This window comes from Colossoma macropomum, unplaced genomic scaffold, assembly GCF_904425465.1.
Source record: "Colossoma macropomum unplaced genomic scaffold, Colossoma_macropomum, whole genome shotgun sequence".
Lineage (NCBI taxonomy): Eukaryota > Metazoa > Chordata > Actinopteri > Characiformes > Serrasalmidae > Colossoma > Colossoma macropomum.
In genome coordinates this window covers 224285-251097 of record NW_023494800.1, presented here as the reverse complement: position 1 = coordinate 251097, position 26813 = coordinate 224285, and the positions used below count along the sequence as shown (strand labels likewise).

The 26813-nt window shown below is 40.1% G+C and overlaps 2 protein-coding genes and 1 long non-coding RNA gene across 3 annotated transcripts; all 3 read left to right on the top strand.

Annotated features, from left to right (window-relative positions):
• Positions 1-1421: 1421 nt before the first annotated feature.
• On the top strand, positions 1422-8405 carry LOC118820466 (solute carrier family 10 member 6-like). The gene is made up of 6 exons (XM_036588825.1): positions 1422-1836; positions 2860-2978; positions 4278-4366; positions 4983-5158; positions 5946-6094; positions 7862-8405. The coding sequence occupies exons 1-6, from the start codon at positions 1484-1486 to the stop codon at positions 7969-7971; spliced, it is 996 nt and encodes a 331-aa protein (XP_036444718.1). The 5' UTR covers positions 1422-1483; the 3' UTR covers positions 7972-8405.
• Positions 8406-11304: 2899 nt separating this feature from the next.
• On the top strand, positions 11305-12668 carry LOC118820467. The gene is made up of 3 exons (XR_005008256.1): positions 11305-11494; positions 12186-12219; positions 12456-12668. It is a non-coding gene; the product is annotated as an uncharacterized LOC118820467 (long non-coding RNA).
• A 3028-nt stretch (positions 12669-15696) lies between these two features.
• LOC118820465 (solute carrier family 10 member 6-like) lies at positions 15697-25941 on the top strand. The gene is made up of 6 exons (XM_036588824.1): positions 15697-16358; positions 18910-19028; positions 19647-19735; positions 21111-21286; positions 24898-25046; positions 25468-25941. Exons 1-6 carry the CDS (start codon positions 15700-15702, stop codon positions 25572-25574), a joined length of 1299 nt encoding a protein of 432 aa, XP_036444717.1. The 5' UTR covers positions 15697-15699; the 3' UTR covers positions 25575-25941.
• Positions 25942-26813: the final 872 nt, after the last annotated feature.

Below are 26813 nucleotides of genomic sequence, written 5' to 3'. Positions count from 1 at the left end.
CCTATTGGGATCTAAAGATGTTCTACAGGACACTAGTGGTCTCCATTGAAAACCATTAAGCCAGTCCCCCATTAGAAAGCAAAACAATTAGGTTTCTAATGGTCCTTCACTAAATATGTGCATGTCTGTTTGCCTTTTTTACTTATTTGCTGTATTCTCTCAGTTTTCATTGGCTGTTGGAGAAATAAGTTCAGACCGAGTCAAGTTAGTATGGTTTTCTCCAACTGGTCTGAAACAAGATCAGGGGATAATCAGTCTGTTCTCATTTTGGTGCTCTTAAGATGAAAAAAATCTGCTGTTTTCATTTTTTTTTTTAAATGTAGCCTTCGAATGACACAGTGTGGTCGAGAATAACACTAAAATTCCTAGCATGGACAGAGGGCGTAGTTGAGTCTGGGATAGTCAGAGTGGACTGTCCGGTTTTCTTCAACGTGGCTGGAGATGCAATTAGTTCAGCCTCAGATTTATCACTGTTTAAAACTTGCTGTTCAGGTCTTTATATCAACAGGTGATCAAAGCAGCAGGCGGGAGTCTGTCTGAGGGCTCATTATAAGATTTGCATATCATGCGTGCAGCAGTGGAACTGGAGGCCATGCTGTCTGATGATCTTGCCAAGTGGAAGATTGTATGTAATGAAAAGTAAAGGTCCAAGAACTGAGCCCTGGGGAACACCACAAGATATTGTAATGAAAATATGAAAATAATACTTAATATCTTTTTGATTTCTTTTGAAGTTAATAGAGTTCAGATTTATTTTTAAATTATAAAATCTTTAAAACAACAAATTTTAGTATGTAGGTGGAACCTTGTTTTCACCAAATGAAAGAGGCCGTATAGTCTGGAAAAGTCCGAAAGTCAGTGTGGAACATTAAGAATCGTCATATTTTCTGCAGTTCAGCACTTTTTAGTGTTTTAATGTAAAATATGATTTTCTGTGTGAACAGCTGTTCAAAGCTGTGTTTGCTGGTCATGAACTGCTGAGTTTCTGAGCTCAAAATGAGCTAAAATGGTCACTGAAACATCTGGTACAGTCTGGTAGAGTTATGATTGTTTTGGTAGAGACAAAATGGAATAATCAATCATTAGCTTTAATAAAATAATCATAAGGTTTAGAGTCACTCAGAGCAAAAGGATCACTCATGCACTGTAGACGATGATCAGCTCACAGTGGGAAGGTAAATGTCTTATTTTAAATGACAGTTCTTAGAAGAGGAGAGCGAGACAGACGGGTTAGAGATCCTCTCTCTCCCTCCCTCAGCCGAAAAGGGGGGATATATAAGTCACAGACTGGAGGATTGTGTTTCAGAGAGGTAAGGAGCTGTTCTCCTGTCCTCCCAGCAGTCTCTCTCTCTGTCTCTCTCTCTCTCTCTCTCTCTCTCTCTCTCTGTCTCTCTCTCTCTGTCTCTCTCTCTCTCTCTCTGTCTCTGTCTCTCTCTCTATCTCTCTCTCTCTATCTCTCTCTGTCTATCTCTCAGGACTGATAATGTGGAACCTCAGTGATGGTGAGTCTGACCGTAACGGGTCGTTCTCTGGAGAGGACTGTGAGGTCGAGCAGGCTCTGGGCATCGTGCTGGCCGTCATGATGGCTCTGGTGGTCTTCTCGCTGGGCTGCTCGGTGGAGGTGGTGAAGGTGTGGATGCACGTGCAGCGCCCGTGGGCCATCCTGCTGGGGCTGCTGTGCCAGTTCGGGCTCATGCCCCTCACCGCCTACCTGCTGGCACTGGGCTTCTCCGTCACGCCCGTGCAGGCCATCGCCATCATCATCGTGGGCTCCAGCCCCGGAGGAAGCACCTCCAACTTCATCACCTACTGGCTGGATGGAGACATGGACCTCAGGTGAGCGTTCTAGCTTTAGGACTTTGAGGACTCGGACTGGACGTGTCCTGTTACTGAACTGTAGTGGAATAGTGAAGGTGTACAGAGAACCATCTCAAACTCAGCTTCTCACTCACAGCAGGTATTAAGAGGAAATAGTATACAAAGACTTTAAAAAGGAAATATTGAAAGAAAATGTTTTTTATTGGGGAAAAAACAAAAACATACAGAATGAAACATTTATCATGAATAATCAGAGCAGTTAATAAGACAGAAACTTACGTTACAAGTAAAGACTGTTTTTCTTTCTCCTGAAAAGTTTCTGCTTTGGAGATCCGTGTTTTTCTTTGGACAGTGAAGATTATTTACAGGCCTTTAGTGTGGTGATGTTATTGCTGTCGAGCTGTAGGAGCCACATTAAAGCGACATTCTGTAACAGTTTTACCCCAAAATAACTCTTTTTAATGCTACACTGCCAAATAATTAATAAATAAATAAATAGTGAGAGCGGCGTCTCTGTTGTTGCCACTCCGGGCTGGAATTCCTGCTATAGCGCGATGTAACTTTGGAGGAGCAGCACCAGAACCTCTCGCCAGAACTGGGTAGCGCTTTACGGCACCACGTCACACCAACAACTCAGCAGCTACAAGAAGAAGCAGCTCGGTATTCCCAGAATGGACATCATGGCAGAGGCTGTGAAGAGGCCGAAAGAGAAGCTGTCGGAGAAAGAAAAAAAGAGAGAGTGACCGAGCGAGAGAGACGAATCTCAGACTGGCTTTTCCTCATTAGCAACTCTCTGGTGTGTTTTTGATGCCAGTATCTATCTGTCTGTCTGTTTATCTATCTGTCTGTCTGTCTGTTGGTCTGTCTGTCTGTTTGTGTAGCTACTTAGCTCTTTATCTGTCCATCCACCCACAGATCTGTGTATCTAAGTTCACTGTGTCTGTCTTGTCCTCAGTATCTGGGATTCCCTTCCTTTGACTCTCTCTCTCTCTCTCTCTCCATCTCTCTCTCTCTCTCTCTCTCTCTCTCTCTCTCTCTCAGCATCACCATGACGAGTATCTCCACTGTGCTGGGGCTGGGCTCCATGCCTCTGTGCCTCTATATCTACTCCTACTCGTGGATGCAGACGGGAGGTGTGCAGATCCCGTACCTCAACATCGGTAACACATTCAGAGACTCCATCACTGCATCACAGCAGCTCTGAGGCCTCTCTGTCCTCAGTAGCCCTCACAGCGGGTCACTTACCAGCACCTCGTCTCTTAGAGCAGATGTTCTCAAACTTCCCCACCTCAGGGGCCACTTATTTATCACGAGGAAGAAACGGTAAAAAATATAATATAGAATTTCAATAATTTACACCGTAGATTTATGTAGGAAGTAAATGACCCACATTTGAAAAAAAATCCATTCAGAATTTCTGTAAATTTAAATGTATTTAAAATTCAAATATAAATTTGATAAAAACATTAAAAATTAAAAAGACTATCTATCTATATATATATATATATATATATATACACACACACACACACACACACACACACATATAGAAGCTGCTTAACTGTATTACTGATTTGTGTAAGTTAATGCCTTCAGACAGATGAAGGATGTTCCTGTAGCTCCAGCTCTGACTCCACAGGCTGTTTTTAATATTAAAATAGATATTAAAATCTTAGTCCTGTTATGAAGCACTCACCTGTCTCCCACCTCCAACATCTATACACTGAGTCCTGTTAGCGTGCCTGACTGACTGAGCCGGTCAGAGGGATCAACTGCAGGCTGATTTAGCCGCTCGCTCACTGCACAGTCAGCTTCACTACGACAAGACATGAAGAAACAGGACGATATAATTAACCCACACAAACGTGCATGCTTTTATTTAATTTAGAGTCGGGATAAATGTATTTTATATTAAAAGATATACATTTGATCTAGAAGATAATCCAATTCCTGTCATATGTTATGAACACCAGGCCTCTGGTCTATATTTGTGTTGTAGTCATGGCGACCCCTGGTTCCTATCACCACCATTGTAAAGACATCTGAACCATTTCACACCAAACATCTCTCTGTTTACTTCTCACTCACTGAGTTATGGGGAATTTTGCCTATTAAGTGAAAGCAAAATATCTATTTTTCATTATGAGATTATTATAAGTAAATGATTATTAGATTTTTTATGTCTAGACACTTATTAAAGTAAAACTTAAGTGTAATGATCTCACTGCAATGAGAGATCATTTTACAGGCCTGTTTCAGCAGATAATGCTGGAGGGAAATACAGTTATCTGATCATTTCACTTGATCACTTCATGTGAGTAAAAAATCTATAATAATCATATAAATTTCTTACAGCTGCTTCATAATGATCAATATTATCACCTACATTTGAGATGCTTTCACCTGCTAGATGTGATTTTCTGTGGTGCTCTTAGTTTCCTGTCCTCGTCTCTTCACAGGAATCGCGTCCATCACGCTGATTGTTCCTGTGCTGTTCGGAGTGCTGGTCAACTACAAGTGGCCGAAAATAGCAAAAATTATTTTGAGGGTAAGAAAAGGACAGTTAGTGAAAGACTGTTCTCTCGCTTTCTGAGTGTTTATTTCTGAGCTTTCCAAACAGTAACAGCATATTTCTACTGATGTGAAACACCACCAGAGCCTGAAGCCCCTGTGCTGCTCCAGATGGACTGTTTGATTTCCAATGTAAATGAATTCGTCTGCTAGCGAGTAAAGATTTACATTCATATGCAAAAGTTTCAACACCCCACTTGGCTACATGTTCTGATGATTTTCGAAGTGAAAAAGAGGCAATATTGCATCTTCTACAGAGAACACTCACCTTGCGTTTCCACTCACTGGCCACTTTATTAGAAACACCCACCTTGAGTTTCCACTAACTGGCCACTTTATTAGAAACCCCTCCCTGATTGGTCACTCCGTAGATGTAAGAATTACAGACCGTCTGTTGCTCCACAGTTTATTCCTCTACTCTATTCATGATGGCTCAGTTTCTGACCACGTATATTGTATTATAGCGTGTTTTTGATATTGTTTTGTATATTGTAGAGCACTAATAGTGATGATGTAATATATTTCATTTATTCCATGCTTTCCTCCGTTCTTGAAGACGCTGGTTCTGAGATGTTCTGCTTCTCTCTCTGCAGGTCGGCTCCTTAGTGGGCGGGTTGGTGATGTTAGCAGTTGGTGTGGCTAGTTCTGTGTTATGTGATGACCTGTGGAGCTCAGACACCTCTATTCTTGTGATTACTGCCATCTTTCCCCTGATTGGCTACCTGGCTGGATTCGTTATCACCGCTATAGCCCAGCAGCCATGGAACCGGTCAGAAAACACTCTTCACTCTGCTGGACTGTCTGAATATTTACTGTGTGCAGCTGTGGTAGTGCATTTTCACTATCAAGGGTCTAAATCACTGATTTACCACTTCAGTTATAATGTAAGGCTGATTAAACAGGTTTAAAGTGAAGACTGACAGTGTAATCAGGCATATGACACTAACTGGCCACTTTATCAGAAACCCCTCTGTTGTAGCTCCACTGTGCTGGTGGTCAGGTAGAGGCTATAGATCATCTGCTGATGCACAGTTCACATTGATTATATTGATTTATCAGTCTACTCAGGCTTTAGCAGAGCTCAGTAACACTGAGATTAATAACTAATAATCACATTGATTTATCAGTCTACTCAGGCTTTAGCAGAGCTCAGTGACACTGAGATTAATAACTAATAATCACATTGATTTATCAGTCTACTCAGGCTTTAGCAGAGCTCAGTGACACTGAGATTAATAACTAATAATCACATTGATTTATCAGTCTACTCAGGCTTTAGCAGAGCTCAGTGACACTGAGATTAATAACTAATAATCACATTGATTTATCAGTCTACTCAGGCTTTAGCAGAGCTCAGTAACAAGGCCAGATTCCTGAAAGCTTTCTAAAGAAAACATGAGCTTAGAAAGGATCTTAAGTTGCTCTCAAACTTGAATTTTGAACTGAAATTCTAACATTCAAACATTTAGAAACATTTATCTGTGTCAAAGCAGCTCTTCATAGAATTCTACCTGAAATACTTATTTTTTAATAATGATTTTTTGTTGTGTTTGCAGGTGCAGAACCATCTCCATGGAGACGGGAGCCCAGAACATGCAGCTGTGTGGGGTGTTTCTGCATCTGTTCTTCCCATCATCTGACGTGGTCACTCTGCCTGTCCTGTACTACTGCTTCCAGCTTCTCAGTGGCCTCCTGCTGGTCACAGGTGGGTACTGCATCCAAATCCACAGCACTCACTCACTCTAATCTGTAATCAATTAAATCACTAATAATGTTACTACTACTAATAAATCTAACAATAACAACAGCACTTATAATTCTACTACTAATCATATATTAAGCGTAACTAATATTGATAACAGCAATCATACTACTGATAATAATAATACTAATAATATCACTCATAAGAGTACTGGTAATCAAATCAAATCAAATCAAATTTATTTGTATAGCGCTTTTTACAACTGATGTTGTCACAAAGCAGCTTCACAGAAATCCGTTTAGGACAAAGGTTTAACATGAAATGTAAATCCTCCAGGTGAGCAAGCCAGGAAAAACTCCCTCAGAGCTGAGGAAGAAACCTTGGGAGGAACCAAGGCTCACATGGGGGGACCCATCCTCCTCTGGTCAAACTACCTACAAAATTATTATTCTACTAATATTAATACTAGTAGTAGTAGTAATAGTTAGGAGGTAGTAATAGTTAGGAGACTTTAGTGTAGAGTGGGCAGCCAGTCCAAGGCAGGTGGCGGTGACTGGGTTGTGGGTAACTGGTCTGAAGCGGGTAGCCGGAGAGCTCTACAAACAATCATCCAGCAGTGTCCGGCCGGACAGGTGGGCAGTCGTTTACTCTGAAGAAAGGTAGGGAGCTGGAGTTAGTTTAGTTCTGTATGGGTGTATGTATAGTAGTATGTAAAACATTTCCAGAGTGTGGCTAACGACTCCGGCAGATCTGACTATAACAGCTTAACTAAAAGGAGAGAACCGAAAGGACACACAGACACGGGAGCACCCTGAGACAATCTGGCATCCCTCCGCTCCACCATCCACAAACCTGAGTGATGGCGTGTGAGCGGCGGGACGACAGGACCAGCGTCTCAGTTTACTATAATTCCCTGCGTCCATGGACCCCTGGACCTGCTGCCTTTATCTAAGGGGGAACATTAACTACCAGAAGCTAAACTAAACAAGTGAGTTTTCAGCCTAGATTTGAAGATTGCGACTGAGTCTGAGTCCCGAACATTTTCTGGAAGATCATTCCAGAGTTTGGGGGCTTTATAAGAAAAGGCTCTTCCCCCAGATGAAGCCTTCTGAATTCTGGGAACTATTAAAAAGCCTAGCACTCTGTGATCTGAGTAATCGTGGTGGCTCATAATGGGAAATAAGGTCTTGCAGGTACTCAGGAGCCCATGTAGGGCTTTATACGTCAATAAAAGAATTTTGTAATCAATACGGAATTTAACAGGCAGCCAATGGAGTGATGATAGAACTGGACTGATATGATCAAATGTTCTAGTTTTAGTGAGAACCCTGGCTGCAGCATTTTGAACTAGTTGAAGTTTACTTAAATTCCTGCTGGTGCATCCTGACAGTAGTGCATTACAGTAATCTAGCCTTGAGGTAATAAAGGCATGTACTAATGGAATAATAATACTAATAGAAACAGCACTTATACTGCTATTAATAATAATAATACTCCTACTGATAATAATAACAACTACAACATTTATGACATTAAAATCATTATATTAATATATGCTGTGTATATGATGATGATACCATTATTATTATTATTATTATTATTATTATTATCCCAAATCAGTCTCACATGTTCAGATCCACACTGTTGCTCCACTCCTTTGAGGTCATGGTTGCATTTTGATAAGAGTGAATTTTCATAATTATTTAATGAAGTAATTTGTCAGCTATTATAGTTTATTAACCATCTATAATATCCACTTTATTTTTACAGCCTTTCAGATTTACAAGAGGATCTCAGAGGATAAACGTGGCAACCTTCCAGCAAAGAGAGAGATCATCAATGAACTTGATTTTAAAGAAAGACGCTGCCTGACAGAGTGAGAGTGCAGCTCACTCTCTCTGACTCACTCTTCACTGAGACGAGAGGACAGACTGAGCGCAAAGTGCAGAGTCTAACTCTCGATCCAGACCATGTCAGTGTCTGTGAGCAGGAGAGGAGACACTTTATCATCGTTTGACTTTGATGGAAAGTTATTGTTGTGTTTGCAGCAGCAGCGGAAAAAATACTTAAAGCTGCACTGTGAATGATTGATGATGATGAAACTGACAGAGGCAGCGTCACAGAGTCGGGAGAAAAAGCTTTCTTTACCTTTTAACATCACACGCAGACTCAAAAAGGAGGTCCAACTCGATGTTTTGGCCTCAAATGATCTCAAAATCAGCATCATATGGATGAAGATATGATAACGGTAGCAGATACAGCGGTGTTTGAAAGTTTGTGAACCCTTCAGAATTTTCTATATTTCTGCATAAATTTGAACTAAAACCTAATTAGATTTTCACACAAGTCCTAAAAGTAGATAACGAGAACCAAATTAAACAAATGAGACAAAATATTAGACTTGGTCATTTATTAATTGCGGAAAATGATTCAGTATCTGGTGTGACCTGCTTGTGCAGCAATAACTGCAACTAAACGTTTCCGGTAACTGTTGATAGTCCTGAACATCACCTTGGTGGATTTTAGCCCCTCCACACAAAACAGCTTTAGCTCTGTTATGTTGGTGGGTTTCCTCTCATGAACTGCTGCTTCAGGTCAGGACTTGAACAACATCTCTACAGGATTAAGGTCAGGACTTTGACTCAGCCATTCCAGAACACCAACTTTATTCCCCTTTAACCATTCCTTGGTAGAATGGCTTCTGTGCTTAGGGTCGTTGTTTTGCTGCATGACCCATGTTCTCTTGAGTTTCAGCTCAGGAACAGATGTCCTGACATCTTCCTTAAGAATTTAGTGTTATAATTCAGAGTTCATTGCTCCATCAATGATAGTAAGCCACCCTGGCCCAGACGCAGCGAAACAGGCCCAAACCATGATACTACCACCACCATGTTTCACAGATGGGATAAGGTTTTTATGCTGGAATACAGTGTTTTCCTTTCTCCAAACATAATAATTTTCAAAGATTTTACAAAGATCTATTTTGGTCTCATCTGTCCACAAAACATTGTTCCAGTAGCCTTCTGGCTTGTGATCTTTAGCAAACTGCAGACGGGCAGCAATGCTCTTCTTGGAGAGCAGTGGCTTCTCCTTGCAACCCTACCATGTACACCATTGTTGTTCAGTGTTCTCCTGATGATGGACTCATAAACATAAACATTAGCCACTGTGAGACAGGCCTGCAGTTGCTTCTAAGTTACCCTGGGTTCCTTTGTGACCTCGCGTACTATTACGCGCTGTTCAAACTCTTTAGAGATGGTTTTGTAACCTTCTCCAGCCTGATGAGCATCAACAGCTCTTCTTCTGAGGTCCTCAGAATCTCCTTTGTTGGTGCCGTGATACACTTCCACAAACATGTGCTCTGAAGATCAGACTGTGACAGATCCCTGTTCTTTAAATAAAACAGGGTGGTCACTCACCTGATTGCCGTCCCATTGATTGAAAACACCTGACTCTAATTTCACCTTCAAATTATCTGCTAATCCTAAAGTTCACAAACTTTTGCCACTGACAGATCTGAAATATTGGATCATTTCCACCAGAGAGGGCTCCAAATCCCCAAAACTTACACAGTGCAGCTTTAAATATTAATTTTTAGGATTTGTACATTGTTCAAGTGTTACTGTTGCTTTTAAATGTGGGGACTTTTTGTTTTACAACTCAAGTTTATTTTTTTGGCTCCATTTTTAAAAATTAACATGTAAACAGAGAGATTCAGAGCATTTCAGAGCATTTCAGAGCGGTTCAGAGAGGTTCAGAGAGGTTCAGAGAGGTTCAGAGAGGTTCAGAGCGGATCAGAGAGGTTCAGAGTTGTTCAGAGAGGTTCAGAGAGGTTCAGAGAGGTTCAGGGCGGTTCAGAGAGGTTCAGAGCGGTTCAGAGAGGTTCAGAGAGGTTCAGAGAGGTTCAGAGTGGTTCAGAGAGATTCAGAGCGGTTCAGAGAGGTTCAGAGAGGTTCAGAGTGGTTCAGAGAGATTCAGAGCGGTTCAGAGAGGTTCAGAGTGGTTCAGAGAGGTTCAGAGTGGTTCAGAGAGGTTCAGAGTGGTTCAGAGAGGTTCAGAGAGGTTCAGAGAGGTTCAGAGTGGTTCAGAGAGGTTCAGAGAGATTCAGAGCGGTTTAGAGCGGATCAGAGAGGTTCAGAGAGGTTCAGAGTGGTTCAGGGTGGTTCAGAGAGGTTCAGAATGGTTCAGAGAGATTCAGAGCGGTTCAGGGCGGTTCAGAGCGGTTCAGAGAGGTTCAGAGTGGTTCAGAGTGGTTCAGAGCGGTTCAGAGAGGTTCAGAGAGGTTCAGAGTGGTTCAGAGAGGTTCAGAGCGGTTCAGAGAGGTTCAGGGCGGTTCAGAGCGGTTCAGAGAGGTTCAGAGAGGTTCAGAGTGGTTCAGAGAGGTTCAGAGTGGTTCAGAGATGTTCAGAGATGTTCAGGGCGGTTCAGGGCGGTTCAGGGCGGTTCAGAGCGGTTCAGAGCGGTTCAGAGATGTTCAGAGAGGTTCAGAGAGGTTCAGAGAGGTTCAGAGATGTTCAGAGAGGTTCAGAGGGGTTCAGAGTGGTTCAGAGGGGTTCAGAGCGGTTCAGGGCGGTTCAGAGCGGTTCAGAGAGGTTCAGAGTGGTTCAGAGAGGTTCAGAGGGGTTTAGAGCAGTTTGGTGTGAAACGCTCTGTTCTAGAGAAACTTACTGAGTCAGAACTGTTCACAGTGGTGGTGATAGGAACCAGACGTCCACCTCTAAAAGCTCCCTCACAGAAAGTTCCTACATGAAATGGTTATGAATTCACTGCCTGATGACTGAGACACTGTTTTATGATAGTTTAGAGAACTTAAACTCCATTCATGGTGGAGGGATACATGCAGGGCGCTGTGAGGCAAAATAGTCCCCAAAGAAAACTTATTATTTCAGATTCCACTGTTTTCCATCATCAATATTCCATATAAACTCAGAAGACCTGATTTTCTCCCTCCGTGTCCTGAATTCCTCAGATATTAAAGTAAAACCCACAACGTCACTGCAGCTGTGATCATTCAGACTCATGTCAGTGGCGTCCTTTCAGCCACGCTGCTGTACAGTTTAAAGCAGGTTTGTTTTTATATGTCAGGCCTGAGCTCCTCACACCGTAACCTGGTCACTCCGTTACGGAGCTGAGCCCACTTCCCTGTCCTGAATTCCTGACCTGTTACTGACCTGCTCTCCTCAGCACGTCTGCAGAAAAGCTGTCGTTAAACTCACCGAAACCCGTTTTATAGCTGTACCTGTCCGTGCTGAGCTGAGTGACGCTGCAGAGTCTTTATCCAGCGCTTGGGTCAGCAGGCACAGCACCAAGGTCCAGCTGGCTCTGATCCAGACCTGAGTGACTACCACGTGACCTCCGACCTCCATGCCTTCACCACGGCCTACAGATCCACCCTCAACCACAGTGAGTACTGAGCTGTACCACAGACAGACCAACAGATGGATAGACAGACACACAGACAGATAGACCAACTGATGGTTAGATAGACAGACAGACGGATAGATAGACCAACAGATGGGTAGATAGACAGAAAGACAGACAGACTAACAGATTGATTAAAGGATTGATAGATAAACAGACAGAGGCACACAGACTGACTGATATAGAAATATCTTCATTTTGCAGAGTTTACTGAGGTTATATGAGCTTATAAAACACATAATCATCTTCATAAGTTCACAGATGAGAAATTCATTAGAAGAATGAGCCTCATGAACATCTATTCATTTTTATAGTGATCTTTTATGGAAGCTGAATTAAAGCGCAGTGGAGCTGTTAATGTGTACTGAGTGTTTTAATGATTACTGGTTAATCAGATGTCAGTCATGTGTGTTTAGAGGTGGTAAATTCCAGCGTCGCTCTTTATCTCTTTATAACTCCAGCCTGCATCAATCAGATAAACACAGCTAACACACACACACACACACACACACATATATATATATATATATATATATATATATATATATATATATATATATATATAATTTTATACTATATGTATGTATAAAACACATTGTTACATATAGATATTAATATATATGTAGTGCATATGGTACATACTGTGTGTAAGTTGTGTGTGTTTGTGTTGCAGACAGGTCAGAGGACTAGAGTCCATTCTTCTGGAGGTCAGTGTTGAAAGTCACTTAAGTCACTTTAAAATGTATATTGTCTTTATATTTTGTGTATATCGTGTATATTTTGTGTATATTTAATATATTTGTTTGTTTTTCTTGTATTTTTTTTACTTATCTACTTTCTGTAGAGTGATTATCTGAGCCTCACCACAAGCATTTCAATGCATAAATGTCCTGACAGGTGCAAATGACAAATAAACTTCAAACTCTGGTCTTCAACTCCACAGACAGTCCGTCTCTCCTGAAGGGCTTTTCCGCTCTCGGCGTGTCCGTCATCGTCAGCTCACTCGTTCCCATCAAACGCTCCCACACAGGAGATGGCACAGCCGGACTTCTCACCCACCTCTGACCTCTACTCCTCCTTCAGTTATTTCACCCCGTTCACCATTTACTGTCTGCAGTTTGCTTCTCTAGTTTCAGCTCTGAAGCTATGAGGCTAATGTAGCTAACAAGTAGTGGCCGTTTATGTGCAGCAGTCAGCTGCCTGTCTAAATCACCTGTAATCTCTAATAGACTTCACTATATGGTTCCTGACACTGTACGGCTCTTTTCTGTAAACATGGACTAAAGCAACTTACAAAATTCAGGCCTCTAACTAGAAACTCCTGCAGTGATTAGCTACGCTAATGTACTTTAGTCCGTCTTTATACATATCAGTGAGTCATACAGAGTCAGAAACCACATAATCAAGACTGCTAGAGACACTGATCACCTCCACACAGTTTCAGTCATGTGTGTCGTGATTTAGGTAAGAAAAGTCTTCTAAGACTTGTTAGCTACATTAGCCTCGTAGCTCCAGTGCTAAAACTAAAGAAACTTCAGACATCAAACGCGTCTTGGCTGATTGTCGGCTTTGGGGTCGAGTAAATGAGATTTTCTAGTATCACTTTAACTATTGATAAGCACTGAGTGATGGTGGATGTGTGTGTGTTAAATATCTGCATTTACACCGATCAGGCATAACATTCTGACCACCTCCTTGTTTCAGTTAGCAGCCCTGAGATCAAAACCAATGGTTTGTAGACTTTTTAAAAGCAGGGAATGATCAACTGTATCAAAGGCTTTAGAGAGATCAATAAAATCACTGCACATTGTTTCTTTTCATCAATGGCACTGAAAAGATCATCTAAGATGAAAGTAGCCACAGAGATTAGTGCTTTTTTCTGAAATCAGATTAATAATCTAATAAGATTTGAAGATAAAGAGTTGATCATTCACTAAGGTTTCTAAGATCTGGGCTAAGCATGACAGTTTTGAGATGGTCTATAGTTATTAAGATCTGAGGCGTCACCTCCTCTGTGAAGTGGAGTTTTCCAGATGCTGGGAATTCTGCTTGATAAAATAGATTGAAAATGTATGTAATGTGTTGTAAAATAATCAGAGTCGCAGCCTCAGAGAGAAAAAGGGCTCCAGACTGTCCTCTCCTGTCCTTTTTTAGTTCTGATGGTGTTGAGGGCTTTGGCTACTAAGTGAGGAGAGAGAGAGAGTGAACGGTAAAGAGACCCATGTCTTACAGCAGGGGGTGAATCTATTACACTGAAAGGAGCTTCTGTATTATTATTAAATCAACGTCCAGCAGCTGTAAAGTGAGTATTAAATGATCAGATTTCTCTCTGATCAGTAAACTGTCGATCATGAATTACAGTATGAGTTGGAATATGCATTGATTTGTTACTGGGCAAATTAACCGTCTTCCAGAATTTGGAGGAGTTTGTAGCTGAATTTGTAAATATCTCAAGATAATATTCAGCTTTATCTTTTCTGATGTAGGAGGTTTGTTTATTCCTCAGCTGTCTGAAAGTGAGCCGTCGGTCTGTCTAGCGAGAGTTCATGATTTATTTCTTGTATTGACCAAGGAAGATATTTCAGAGTTGAACGAGGGATTTGATCTGTCTCTGATTCACATGTTTTTATAGGGGTCATGCTTGTTTACCACCACCAGGAGAGTTTTGCTGAAATGGTCTAGCACTAAATCAATATCCGGGATTTCTGGAGTGTAGTGGATGTCACTGATTGTTTTCAAAGGCCTAATCATTAAAATGTTTAAAATTTCCTCTAACCACCATCTGAGAGCCTGACTTTATTATGCTAGTGTTCTAATGTATCCGATAGGGCAGTGGTCACTAAAACCAGAGATAAACACACCTATAGAAGCAATTTTATCAGGTCTGTTGGATAAAATTAAACCTGTTAGTGATGACTTGGTGGGGTCATGTACGTTGGGTTGTGTTTGTTTTGTAATTAGTTGCGTTAACGACAGATTTCCACACACTTCCTTCGAGTGATTGAATGCATTAGTTAATCAATTAAAATCACCTACGATCAGCATTTCTGAGTTGATGTATAGATTTAAAAGTTCAGCTATATCATCTACAGTATGAGAGGAGCAGAAGGAGGTCTATAGATCCAGCTACCACGAAACTGTTACTGCATCTTGTGTGCAATTTTAAGGCTAAGAACTCAAAAATATTTTCTTTGGATATTGAATTAAGAGTTTTTATTTGAATAACAGATTTAATGTAAATAGCTGCTCCGCCACCCGTTGCTTTCCTATCAGCTCTGTATAGGTTATAACCAGGTAGGGCTGCTTCTGAGTTGGACACAGACTGTTTTAATATCTGGATCAGCCTGTGAAGTCAGTATTTTCAGATTATCCAGTTTATCACGCTGACGAAGGCTCCTCCTGTGTACATTAATTGTGCCTATGCCTTTCCTGTGTTTGAGTCTAGCAGGATCTGTTAATAATTTTGTTGGCAGTGCAGGTCTCGGGATCCGTGAGGCAGTTTGGGGGCGGAGGGGTGGCGAGGATGGCTTAATGCTGATAAGATTAGCTGGGTTAATAGAAAAGTTGCCTTTCCACTTTATTCCCCTGTCTGAGCGGCTGATCCCAGGTCTATTGCTAATGATTACAGGGATGGCTGAGTAACTATTTCTGAGTAACAGACGTGGAGCAGCTGCTGCTCTTTTCCCCCAACATTTGTGCTGATACAGTAAAGAAGCAGCAGGTTAACCAAGTCCAAATGGTCTGGATGTAAAGATGTGATCAGTGTGGGAGTTTTTAGAGTTTTAGAGTTTTAAATCATGCACTCAGTTCTGTTCACACCTTAAACACAGTTCATTAAAAAGCTTTGCTGCACACATGAGTGACTTTTTGACATTTTTCCTTGTTTATTTGCAGTATTTTCTTCTTTCTCGCTGTCACTGGCTGTTGGAGAGTCGCTGACCAGTACACACTGCTAGATCGCATCCAGAGTTGGATCGAAAACAAACGTTCGAACATTTGAGTCTTTTCTCCTCACACAGTAATCACTTCACTCTCCCAACTGTTGATGCGGTGCTCTTAAAATTCATTAATTAATTGACTCTTATTATTCCCACAATGGGGAAATTTCACCTCTGCATTTTAATCCATCCGTGCAGTGAAACACCACATACACACTAGTGAACACACACACTAGTGAAGATCTCTTAATGTGTAAGACAGTTCTTAGAAAAGGAGAGCAAGACAGACTGGATCCTCCCTCTCTCGGCCTGAAAAGGAGAGAATATATTAGTTACAGACTGGAGGATTGTGTTTTAGAGGTGAGGAGAAGGCAACTCTTCTGCTTTTCTCCTATCCTCCAGCAGTCTCTCTCTCTCTCTGTCTCTCTCTCTCTCTATCTCTATCTCTCTGTCTCTCTCTCTGTCTCTCTCTCTGTCTCTCTCTCTCTGTCTCTCTCTCTATCTCTCTCTCTCTGTCTCTCTCTCTCTCTCTCTGTCTATCTCTCAGGACTGATAATGTGGAACCTCAGTGATGGTGAGTCTGACCGTAACGGGTCGTTCTCTGGAGAGGACTGTGAGGTCGAGCAGGCTCTGGGCATCGTGCTGGCCGTCATGATGGCTCTGGTGGTCTTCTCGCTGGGCTGCTCGGTGGAGGTGGTGAAGGTGTGGATGCACGTGCAGCGCCCGTGGGCCATCCTGCTGGGGCTGCTGTGCCAATTCGGGCTCATGCCCCTCACCGCCTACCTGCTGGCACTGGGCTTCTCCGTCACGCCCGTGCAGGCCGTCGCCATCATCATTGTGGGCTCCAGCCCCGGAGGAAGCACCTCCAACTTCATCACCTACTGGCTGGATGGAGACATGGACCTCAGGTGAGCGTTCTAGCTTTAGGACTTCGAGGACTCGGACTGGACGTGTCCTGTTACTGAACTGTAGTGAAACAGTGAAGGTGTACAGAGAACCATCTCAAACTCAGCTTCTCACTCACAGCAGGTATTAAGATGAGAAAAAAAAATATTTTTATTTATTTTTTCATTAGAAAAAAACAACAAAAACATACAGAATTAAACATTTGTCATGAATAATCAGAGCAGTTTCACACTTTTTGAAGTTATAAAAGTCATTCACAGTCCCTGTTGTCCAAAAATCTCTATTTTTTGGTATAATTTGATCTCGGCTGCTGTGCTTTACATTATGGGAAAATGTCATTATTAACAGACCAATACAAATGCTGTTTTTCTTTCTCCTGAAAAGTTTCTGCTTTGGAGATCCGTGTTTTTCTTTGGACAGTGATGATGTATTTACAGGCCTTTAGTGTGGTGATGTTATTGCTGTCGAGCTGTAGGAGCCACATCACTCCTCTGATGTTTCTCCAGCCTCCTCATCACCGCCCTCGAAACGCGTTAATCATCCTTAAAGCGACATTCTGTAACAGTTTTACCCCAAAATAGCAGCTTCAAACTCACGTTAATGCTACACAACAGTGAGAACAGTGTCTCTGTTGTTGCCACTCCGGGCTGGAATTCCTGCTATAGCACTATGTAACTTTAGAGGAGCAGCACCAGAACCTCTCGCCAGAACTGAGTAGCGCTTTACGGCACCACGTCACACCAACAACTCAGCAGCTACAAGAAGAAGCAGCTCGGTATTCCCAGAATGGACATCACGGCAGAGGCTGCGAAGAGACTGAAGACGGCGCTGTCGGAGGAAGAGAAAAAGAGAAAGTGACCGAGCGAGAGGCATATGGACACTACAGATTACAGTCAAGAGTTATTTACACATAGAAACATAGAAATCACCAGTGTACTCTGCGGCGTCCACATTCCTGCAGGACATAAAGGGGAGTTGGACTCTGTGTCCTTCAGCTCATCAACAAATGCACGTGTGCAGCTGTCCATGAGGGGGCACTCACAGCATGATTTTTATTTATGACAGTGGTGTAAAAGTAAAATACACTCTGCATCTATAGGGAGAGCCCAAGTGGACTTTACCAATATTAGGGGGATAAAAATCATTTTCATTTTATATGAATATGTTTAATCTAAATGTACTTCAGTAGTTTCGGTTGAATGTTTACTGACTGATACACTCGTCAGTTCTTAATTATCACATTTTTTAAACTCAAATGAACAGAAACAGAGTCTGACAGTCACACTGAGGGCGGAGCTACCCAGAATGCTTTGCCCTTTTAGTTTCTCCTTATCACCTCTTTTTTTTGTGTTCTCATGTTGAAGGTGATGTTTGCTCAGTGAAGCTGTTTGTGTTCAGATTCACTGTTCAGTCTGTACTGTTATCATATAGTCTAATTCAAAAACACAGTTTGTTCCATGTTGTTGATTTTCTGGGTGTAAATAAGTTAAACATCCTCTACAGAGACTCACTACTGTACATTTTAATACACAAGTACTGTTTATATACTGAGTTCAACATATTGGGGGAAAATATTAAGCGTAAAATGTGACCTGTGAAAAAGTTACAGCACATCATAGTTTTATGTTTTTCAAATATGTTAAACTCAGCAAATAAACAGAAATTGTGCACTAAAATGTGTGTTTTCTGTAGAGGATGTGTTAATATGTCTTTACGTAGAAAATCAACAAACCATGGGGTGTTTAAACTTTTGCATATGAGATAAACAGAAAAATGATTGAAAAGAAATTAGCGCTCTTATCCTCAGGCTCATTTTTACACTCGGTTTTATTTGTTTAGTTGGTGACAGTTTTTCTCTGCATGGTATGTTTGGGATGCTGGTATATTTGACAACCAGCATGACCACCTATCTGTCTGTGTATCTGTGTATCTATCTATCTATCTATCTGTCTGTCTGTCTGTCTGTCTGTCTATGTAGTTAGCTATTTATCTGTCCATCCATCTGTGTATCTGTAAGTTCGCTGTGCTGTGTAGACGTTCTCCTCTTCAGGGTCCTGTCTGATCAGCTCCTGTGTTCCTCTGTCCTTAATTTCAGAGTGGACGATGTTAAACTGTGGACAGTATTAACTCACTGTATGATGTTTAACTATAATGTTTTTGGTTAATGTTTAAATATTTCAACTCTTTGCTGCATCCAAAATCTGCATCTACAAACCTCAAACGAACTCCACCCCAACTCCTCCTTAAACTCCACGGCCCACAGTTTTATACCCCTCTAGTCCACGCTGGGAACTGGACATTGAGACCTTAGGATTAAGTGCAGCATCCCATCCTATTGGTCAGTGCTTTTCTATGGAGACTAATGCTGTTTCAGCACTGAGTGACCTTAAAGTGGCTAAACTCACTCAGAAGATGATCTTTCTGGATACTTTTTCATAAAGACCGAAGAGAAAAGAGTTTATTAAGGTTGTTGCAGATGACTGAGATTCCCTTCCTTTGACTCTCTCTCTCTCTCTCTCTCTCTGTCTCTCTCTCTCTCTCTCTCTCTCCCAGCATCACCATGACGAGTATCTCCACTGTGCTGGGGCTGGGCTCCATGCCTCTGTGCCTCTATATCTACTCCTACTCGTGGATGCAGACGGGAGGTGTGCAGATCCCGTACCTCAACATCGGTAACACATTCAGAGACTCCATCACTGCATCACAGCAGCTCTGAGGCCTCTCTGTCCTCAGTAGCCCTCACAGCAGGTCACTTACCAGCACCTCGTCTCTTAGAGCAGATGTTCTCAACTTTCACACCTTAAGGCCCACTTCCCCCCTCTAAACTGCTCAAGCTCTGTCCAGTTACATGGAGATCATGAGTGAACAACCTTTTTCCGGCCAGGTGTAGCCACTCTGACTACATCTCACACACTGAGCAGAAGTTTTTGAAAAAGTGGTGAAATTCCATTCAAATATAGACAATCTATCTAATATTTTGTACTATGAGATTGTTATAAGAATATGATTATTATTAAAGGGTATATATTTCTAGACAGTTTTTAAGTAAAAGTTAAGTGTAATGATCATTTTACTTGTTTCAGCAGATAATGCTTGAGGGAAATATAATTATGTGATCATTTCGCCTGAATAAATCATTTAATGAGAGTAAAAATATTTAATAATGGTATTAAGTTCTTACAGCTGTCTCAAAATGAGAAATATTATCACCTACGTTTGAGATGCTTTCACCTACCACAATGTCATTTTCTCCAGTGCTCTTTTGAGAATGTGTCCTCGTCTCTTCACAGGAATCGCGTCCATCACGCTGATTGTTCCTGTGCTGTTCGGAGTGCTGGTCAACTACAAGTGGCCGAAAGTAGCAAAAATCATTTTGAGGGTAAGAAAAGGACAGTTAGTGAAAGACTGTTCACTCGCTTTCTGAGCACTGTTAGAAATAAAGGTTCTGTACATTTTTCCATCATCAAGGTACAAACAGTGTAAATGTTCCCTCAAAGCTCCAACAGTGGTTTTAAGGTCTGATTGTGAACCTTAAATAAGGGTTTCCAGGTGAAAAGTTCGTATTTGTACCTTTTCATAACCGAATGTTTTAAACAGAACAGTAAAATAAAAGCCTGGAGACGAGACGGGGTGTGTGGAGTCAGTACAGCTTAGAACATATCATTTCAGTGGATTATGGTTCAGTTATGTTCCCTGACTAAAGGTACTGAGATGGAGCCTTGAGGGTTCCACCCCAGTGACGAGAGGGGAACTGACCCAGTGACAGTTTAGTACCTTTATTTCTGAGAGTGTAGTGTTTGTTTTGTATATTATTTTATTTGCAAGAACAGATCTGAAACTGTGTACCTTCTACTGCACTACATCCATTAGGTAGTGACTGAATGCTTGAAAAGTGGAACAGCAGTGTTTTCCAAACAGTTTAAAGGTTGTGCGATCCACTGACTGCACATCTGTATCACTGTTGTTGGAACAAAACCTCGTATCTCCAAAATGGTAACTTACCTACTTTACTTTTAATGCAAGTCAGAGGAACCAGAGTTTTTCCCAAGTCATTTTGGTCCGTTTCTTTTGGTCCGTTCTTCATGAAATTTACACTCAATGTAAAGTAAAACAGGCTTTTTCAAATTATGTCAAAAACTGAAAAGGTTTTCAAGGTTTTCTTCCGACAGCAGCGATATGTTTCTACAGATGTGAAACACCACCAGAGCCTGAAGCCCCTGTGCTGCTCCAGATGGACTGTTTGATTTCCAATGTAAATGAATTCGTCTGCTAGCGAGTAAAGATTTACATTCGTATGCAAAAGTTTCAACACCCCACTTAGATGGTTATTTGAGGTTCTGATGATTTTGAAATAATAAGTTATTATATCTTCTATGGAGAAAAACACCGTCTTTATCCACTCACTGGCCACTTTATTAGAAACACCCACCTTGCGTTTCCACTCACTGGCCACTTTATTAGAAACACCCACCTTGAGTTTCCACTAACTGGCCACTTTATTAGAAACCCCTCCCTGATTGGTCACTCCATAGATGTAAGAATTACAGACCGTCTGTTGCTCCACAGTTTATTCCTCTACTCTATTCATGATGGCTCAGTTTCTGACCACGTATATTGTATTATAGCGTGTTTTTGATATTGTTTTGTATATTGTAGAGCACTAATAGTGATGATGTAATATATTTCATTTATTCCATGCTTTCCTCCGTTCTTGAAGACGCTGGTTCTGAGATGTTCTGCTTCTCTCTCTGCAGGTCGGCTCCTTAGTGGGCGGGTTGGTGATGTTAGCAGTTGGTGTGGCTAGTTCTGTGTTATCTGATGACCTGTGGAGCTCAGACACCTCTATTCTTGTGATTACTGCCATCTTTCCCCTGATTGGCTACCTGGCTGGATTCATCATCACCATTATAGCCCGACAGCCATGGAACCGGTCAGAAAACACTCTTCACTCTGCTGGACTGTCTGAATATTTACTGTGTGCAGCTGTGGTAGTGCATTTTCACTATCAAGGGTCTAAATCACTGATTTACCACTTCAGTTATAATGTAAGGCTGATTAAACAGGTTTAAAGTGAAGACTGACAGTGTAATCAGGCATATGACACTAACTGGCCACTTTATCAGAAACCCCTCTGTTGTAGCTCCACTGTGCTGGTGGTCAGGTAGAGGCTGTAGATCATCTGCTGATATACAGTTTGTGTTAAACATTCTCTACTCCTTCATCAGGGGTCGGTTTCTGACCACAGAGACACTTAAAGAAGGATATTTTTGAGTGAACGGTCCAGTCTCAACCTAACAGTGACACTGACGACAGGACTGGACAAAATACTTTAAAAAAGTATTGACAACTGAATACAAAATACACGGTCCTAAATGTAATCAGTAACGTATACAATTGCAATACATAACAATACAGGAACATATTCAGAATACCTTTAGAGTACTTTCAAAATACCTTTAGAGTACATTCAGAATACCTTTAGAATACATTCAAAATACCTTTAGAATACTTTCAGAATACCTTTAGAATACATTCAGAATACCTTTAGAATACATTCAAAATACCTTTAGAATACATTCAAAATACCTTTAGAATACATTCAGAATACCTTTAGAATACTTTCAGAATACCTTTAGAATACATTCAGAATACCTTTAGAATACTTTCAGAATACCTTTAGAATACTTTCAGAATACCTTTAGAATACATTCAGAATACCTTTAGAATACATTCAGAATACCTTTAGAATACATTCAAAATACCTTTAGAATACATTCAGAATACCTTTAGAGTACATTCGGAATACATTCAGAATACCTTTAGAGTACATTCAGAATACTTTCAGAATACCTTTAGAGTACATTCAAAATACCTTTAGAATACTTTCAGAATACCTTTAGAATACATTCAGAATACCTTTAGAATACATTCAAAATACCTTTAGAATACATTCAAAATACCTTTAGAATACATTCAGAATACCTTTAGAGTACATTCAGAATACCTTTAGAATACTTTCAAAATACCTTTAGAGTACATTCAAAATACCTTTAGAGTACATTCAGAATACCTTTAGAATACTTTCAGAATACCTTTAGAGTACATTCAAAATACCTTTAGAATACTTTCAGAATACCTTTAGAATACATTCAAAATACCTTTAGAGTACATTCAGAATACCTTTAGAATACTTTCAGAATACCTTTAGAGTACATTCAAAATACCTTTAGAATACATTCAGAATACCTTTAGAATACCTGTAGAATACATTCAGAATACCTTTAGAATACATTCAAAATACCTTTAGAATACATTCAAAATACCTTTAGAGTACATTCAGAATACTTTCAGAATACCTTTAGAATACATTCAGAATACCTTTAGAATACTTTCAGAATACCTTTAGAGTACATTCAAAATACCTTTAGAATACATTCAGAATACCTTTAGAGTACATTCAGAATACTTTCAGAATACCTTTAGAATACATTCAGAATACCTTTAGAATACATTCAGAATACCTTTAGAATACCTTTAGAATACTTTCAGAATACCTTTAGAATACATTCAGAATACCTTTAGAATACATTCAGAATACCTTTAGAGTACATTCAGAATACTTTCAGAATACCTTTAGAATACATTCAGAATACCTTTAGAATACCTTTAGAATACATTCAAAATACCTTTAGAATACATTCAAAATACCTTTAGAATACTTTCAGAATACCTTTAGAATACTTTCAGAATACCTTTAGAGTACATTCAAAATACCTTTAGAATACATTCAGAATACCTTTAGAATACTTTCAGAATACCTTTAGAGTACATTCAAAATACCTTTAGAATACTTTCAGAATACCTTTAGAATACTTTCAGAATACCTTTAGAGTACATTCAAAATACCTTTAGAATACATTCAGAATACCTTTAGAATACCTTTAGAGTACATTCAGAATACTTTCAGAATACCTTTAGAATACATTCAGAATACCTTTAGAATACCTTTAGAATACCTTTAGAATACATTCAGAATACTTTCAGAATACCTTTAGAATACATTCAGAATACCTTTAGAATACCTTTAGAATACCTTTAGAATACATTCAAAATACCTTTAGAATACCTTTAGAGTACATTCAGAATACTTTCAGAATACCTTTAGAATACATTCAGAATACCTTTAGAATACCTTTAGAGTACATTCAGAATACTTTCAGAATACCTTTAGAATACATTCAGAATACCTTTAGAATACCTTTAGAATACCTTTAGAATACATTCAAAATACCTTTAGAATACATTCAAAATACCTTTAGAATACATTCAAAATACCTTTAGAATACTTTCAGAATACCTTTAGAGTACATTCAAAATACCTTTAGAATACATTCAGAATACCTTTAGAGTACATTCAAAATACCTTTAGAATACATTCAGAATACCTTTAGAATACCTTTAGAATACCTTTAGAATACATTCAGAATACCTTTAGAGTACATTCAAAATACCTTTAGAGTACTTTCAGAATACTTTCAGAAAACCTTTTGAATACGTTTACAAAGCATCTTTTGAAAGTTTCTTTTTAAGATGGTATATATATGTTTTAAAGCTATGGGTCCTTATTCTAAAAGTGTTGTCTTAACAATGTAAAAAGTAACTGTATTCTGAATTCTGCCTTTACAACACGTAACTTAGACTCAGTAGAAATACTTAGTTTCTGTATTTTTAATATATATTCCCAATACTTGTATTTCATTACATGCCGACAGCAGAGATGACCATGACTGGTTAGTGAGTTTCTAATAAAGTGGCCACTTAGTGGAAGCACAAGGTGGGTGTTTCTAATAAAGTGGCCAGTGAGTGAAGTACAATGTGGGTGTTTCTAATAAAGTGGCCAGTTAGTGGAAGCACAAGGTGGGTGTTTCTAATAAAGTGGCCAGTTAGTGGAAGCACAAGGTGGGTGTTTCTAATAAAGTGACCAGTCAGTGGAAGCACAAGGTAGGTGTTTCTAATAAAATGGCCAGTTAGTGGAAGCACAAGGTGGGTGTTTCTAATAAAGTGGCCAGTGAGTGGAAGCACAAGGTGGGTGTTTCTAATTAAGTTACCAGTCAGTGGAAGCACAAGGTAGGTGTTTCTAATAAAATGGCCAGTTAGTGGAAGCACAAGGTAGGTGTTTCTAATAAAATGGCCAGTTAGTGGAAGCACAAGGTGGGTGTTTCTAATTAAGTTACCAGTTAGTGGAAGCACAAGGTGGGTGTTTCTAATAAAGTGGCCAGATAGTGGAAGTACAAGGTGGGTGTTTCTAATAAAGTGGCCAGTGAGTGGAAGTACAATGTGGGTGTTTCTAATAAAGTGGCCAGTGAGTGGAAGTACAAGGTGGGTGTTTCTAATAAAGTGGCCAGTTAGTGGAAACACAATACTCCTTTTTTAGTTCTTTTTAAAAAGAATAACAGTTTATTTTACTATTTTTTACTCTGAAGTCTGAAGTCAAGAAGTTAAAATCACATATAAGAAGAGTTTTTGTTTTTTTGTTTGCAGGTGCAGAACCATCTCCATGGAGACGGGAGCCCAGAACATGCAGCTGTGCGGGGTGTTTCTGCATCTGTTCTTCCCGTCGTCTGACGTGGTCACTCTGCCTGTCCTGTACTACTGCTTCCAGCTTCTCAGTGGCCTCCTGCTGGTCACAGGTGGGTACTGCATCCAAATCCACAGCACTATTAAATCAATTAAATCACTAATAATGTTACTACTAATAATAAATCTAACAATAACAGCAGTACTTATAATTCTACTACTAATAATACTAATAAGCATAACTGCACTTATAAAACTACTAGTAATAATAAGAATAATTCTCATTCTAATAATAATAACAACTATAACATTTCTAACATTAATACTGTTATATATATTAATATTGTTATGGTTGTGATGATGATAGCATAGTTGTTGTTGTTATCATTATTATTATTATTAGTATTATCCCAAATCAGCCCCGCGTGTTCTGATCCACACTGCCGCTCCACTCCAATGAGGTCATGGTTGGATTTTGATGAGAGTGAATTGTCATAATTACGCCCGTCTATAATATCCACTTTATTTTTACAGTCTTTCAGATTTACAAGAGGATTTCATGGAGGAGCGAGGTGACCTTTCAGCAAAGAGAAAGCATCAATGAGTGTGATTTAATGGAAAGATACTGCCTGACAGAGTGAGAGTACAGAGACCTCACTGCGCTGCTGCCTCACTCTCAGACTCACTCTTCACTGAGAGGACAGACTGTGTGGAAAGTGCAGATTCTAAACTCTCGATCCAGACCATGTCAGTGTCTGTGAGCAGAATAGCAGATACTTTATTATCATTTGATTATGATGGAAAGTTATTGTTGTGTTTGCAGCAGCAGTGGAAAATACTTAAAGCTGCACTGTGAATGATTTTTGTTAAACTGACAGAGGCAGCGTCACAGAGTCGGGAGGAAAGCTCGATGTTTCGGCCTCAAATGATCTCAGACTCAACATCACACTGATGAAGATGTGACGACTATAGTAGATAATTCACTCTCATCCTCAGAGACGCTCCTTCACCGAGTTTAGACTGAGTTCTCTTTGATTCTCTTTCAATCAGCAGATTCATCCACTCAGGAAGAACAACCCACACTACAGAATGTTCTGACTGCAGTTACACATTTCCACCAGAGAGGGCTCCAAATCCCCAAAACTTACACAGTGCATCTTTAAATATTAGTTTGAGGGATGTGTACATTGCTCAAGTGTTATTGTTGCTTTTAAATGTTTTTTGTTTTTCACTCAAGTTCATTTTTTGGCTCCAAACTACCATTTGTAACTGAGCGATTGAGTAACTAGCCATACTTTCACTTTACAGGGGAATTCCTCCAATTTTTGTAAACTCCTGCCTAATTAAACAGTTGAGATGTAAACAGAGTCATTCAGAGAGGTTCAGAGTGGTTCAGAGTGGTTTGGTGTGAAACGCTCTGTTCTAGATAAACTTACCGAGTCAGAACTGTTCACAGTGGTGGTGATAGGAACCAGACGTCCACCTCTAAAAGCTCCCTCACAGAAAGTTCCTACATGAAATGGTTATGAATTCACTGCCTGATGACTGAGACACTGTTTTATGATAGTTTAGAGAACTTAAACTCCATTCATGGTGGAGGGATACATGCAGGGCGCTGTGAGGCAAAATAGTCCCCAAAGAAAACTTATTATTTCAGATTTTCCACTATTTTCCATCATCAACATTCCATATAAACTCAGAAGACTCGTGTAGGTTCACTGGTGGTTCTGGATAGTAAATAAAATGTCTGTATTTGTGTTGTAGTCATGGTGACCCCTGGTTCCTATCACCACCACTGTGAAAGACATCTGAACCATTATTCCATTATGCAATTCCATACAAATTATATAAATGTAATGTATTGTCAGAGTTATATCATG

Bases quoted from the DNA above. Each gene is read 5' to 3' on its own strand.
- LOC118820466 (XM_036588825.1), top strand. From the start codon at position 1,484: ATGTGGAACCTCAGTGATGGTGAGTCTGACCGTAACGGGTCGTTCTCT. The intron at 4,367-4,982 runs GTAAGAAAAGGA...CTCTCTCTGCAG, and splicing joins TAGCAAAAATTATTTTGAGG to GTCGGCTCCTTAGTGGGCGG. The intron at 6,095-7,861 runs GTGGGTACTGCA...TTATTTTTACAG, and splicing joins TGGCCTCCTGCTGGTCACAG to CCTTTCAGATTTACAAGAGG.
- LOC118820465 (XM_036588824.1), top strand. From the start codon at position 15,700: ATGTGTAAGACAGTTCTTAGAAAAGGAGAGCAAGACAGACTGGATCCT. The intron at 19,029-19,646 runs GTAACACATTCA...GTCTCTTCACAG, and splicing joins GATCCCGTACCTCAACATCG to GAATCGCGTCCATCACGCTG. The intron at 21,287-24,897 runs GTCAGAAAACAC...TTTTGTTTGCAG, and splicing joins GCCCGACAGCCATGGAACCG to GTGCAGAACCATCTCCATGG.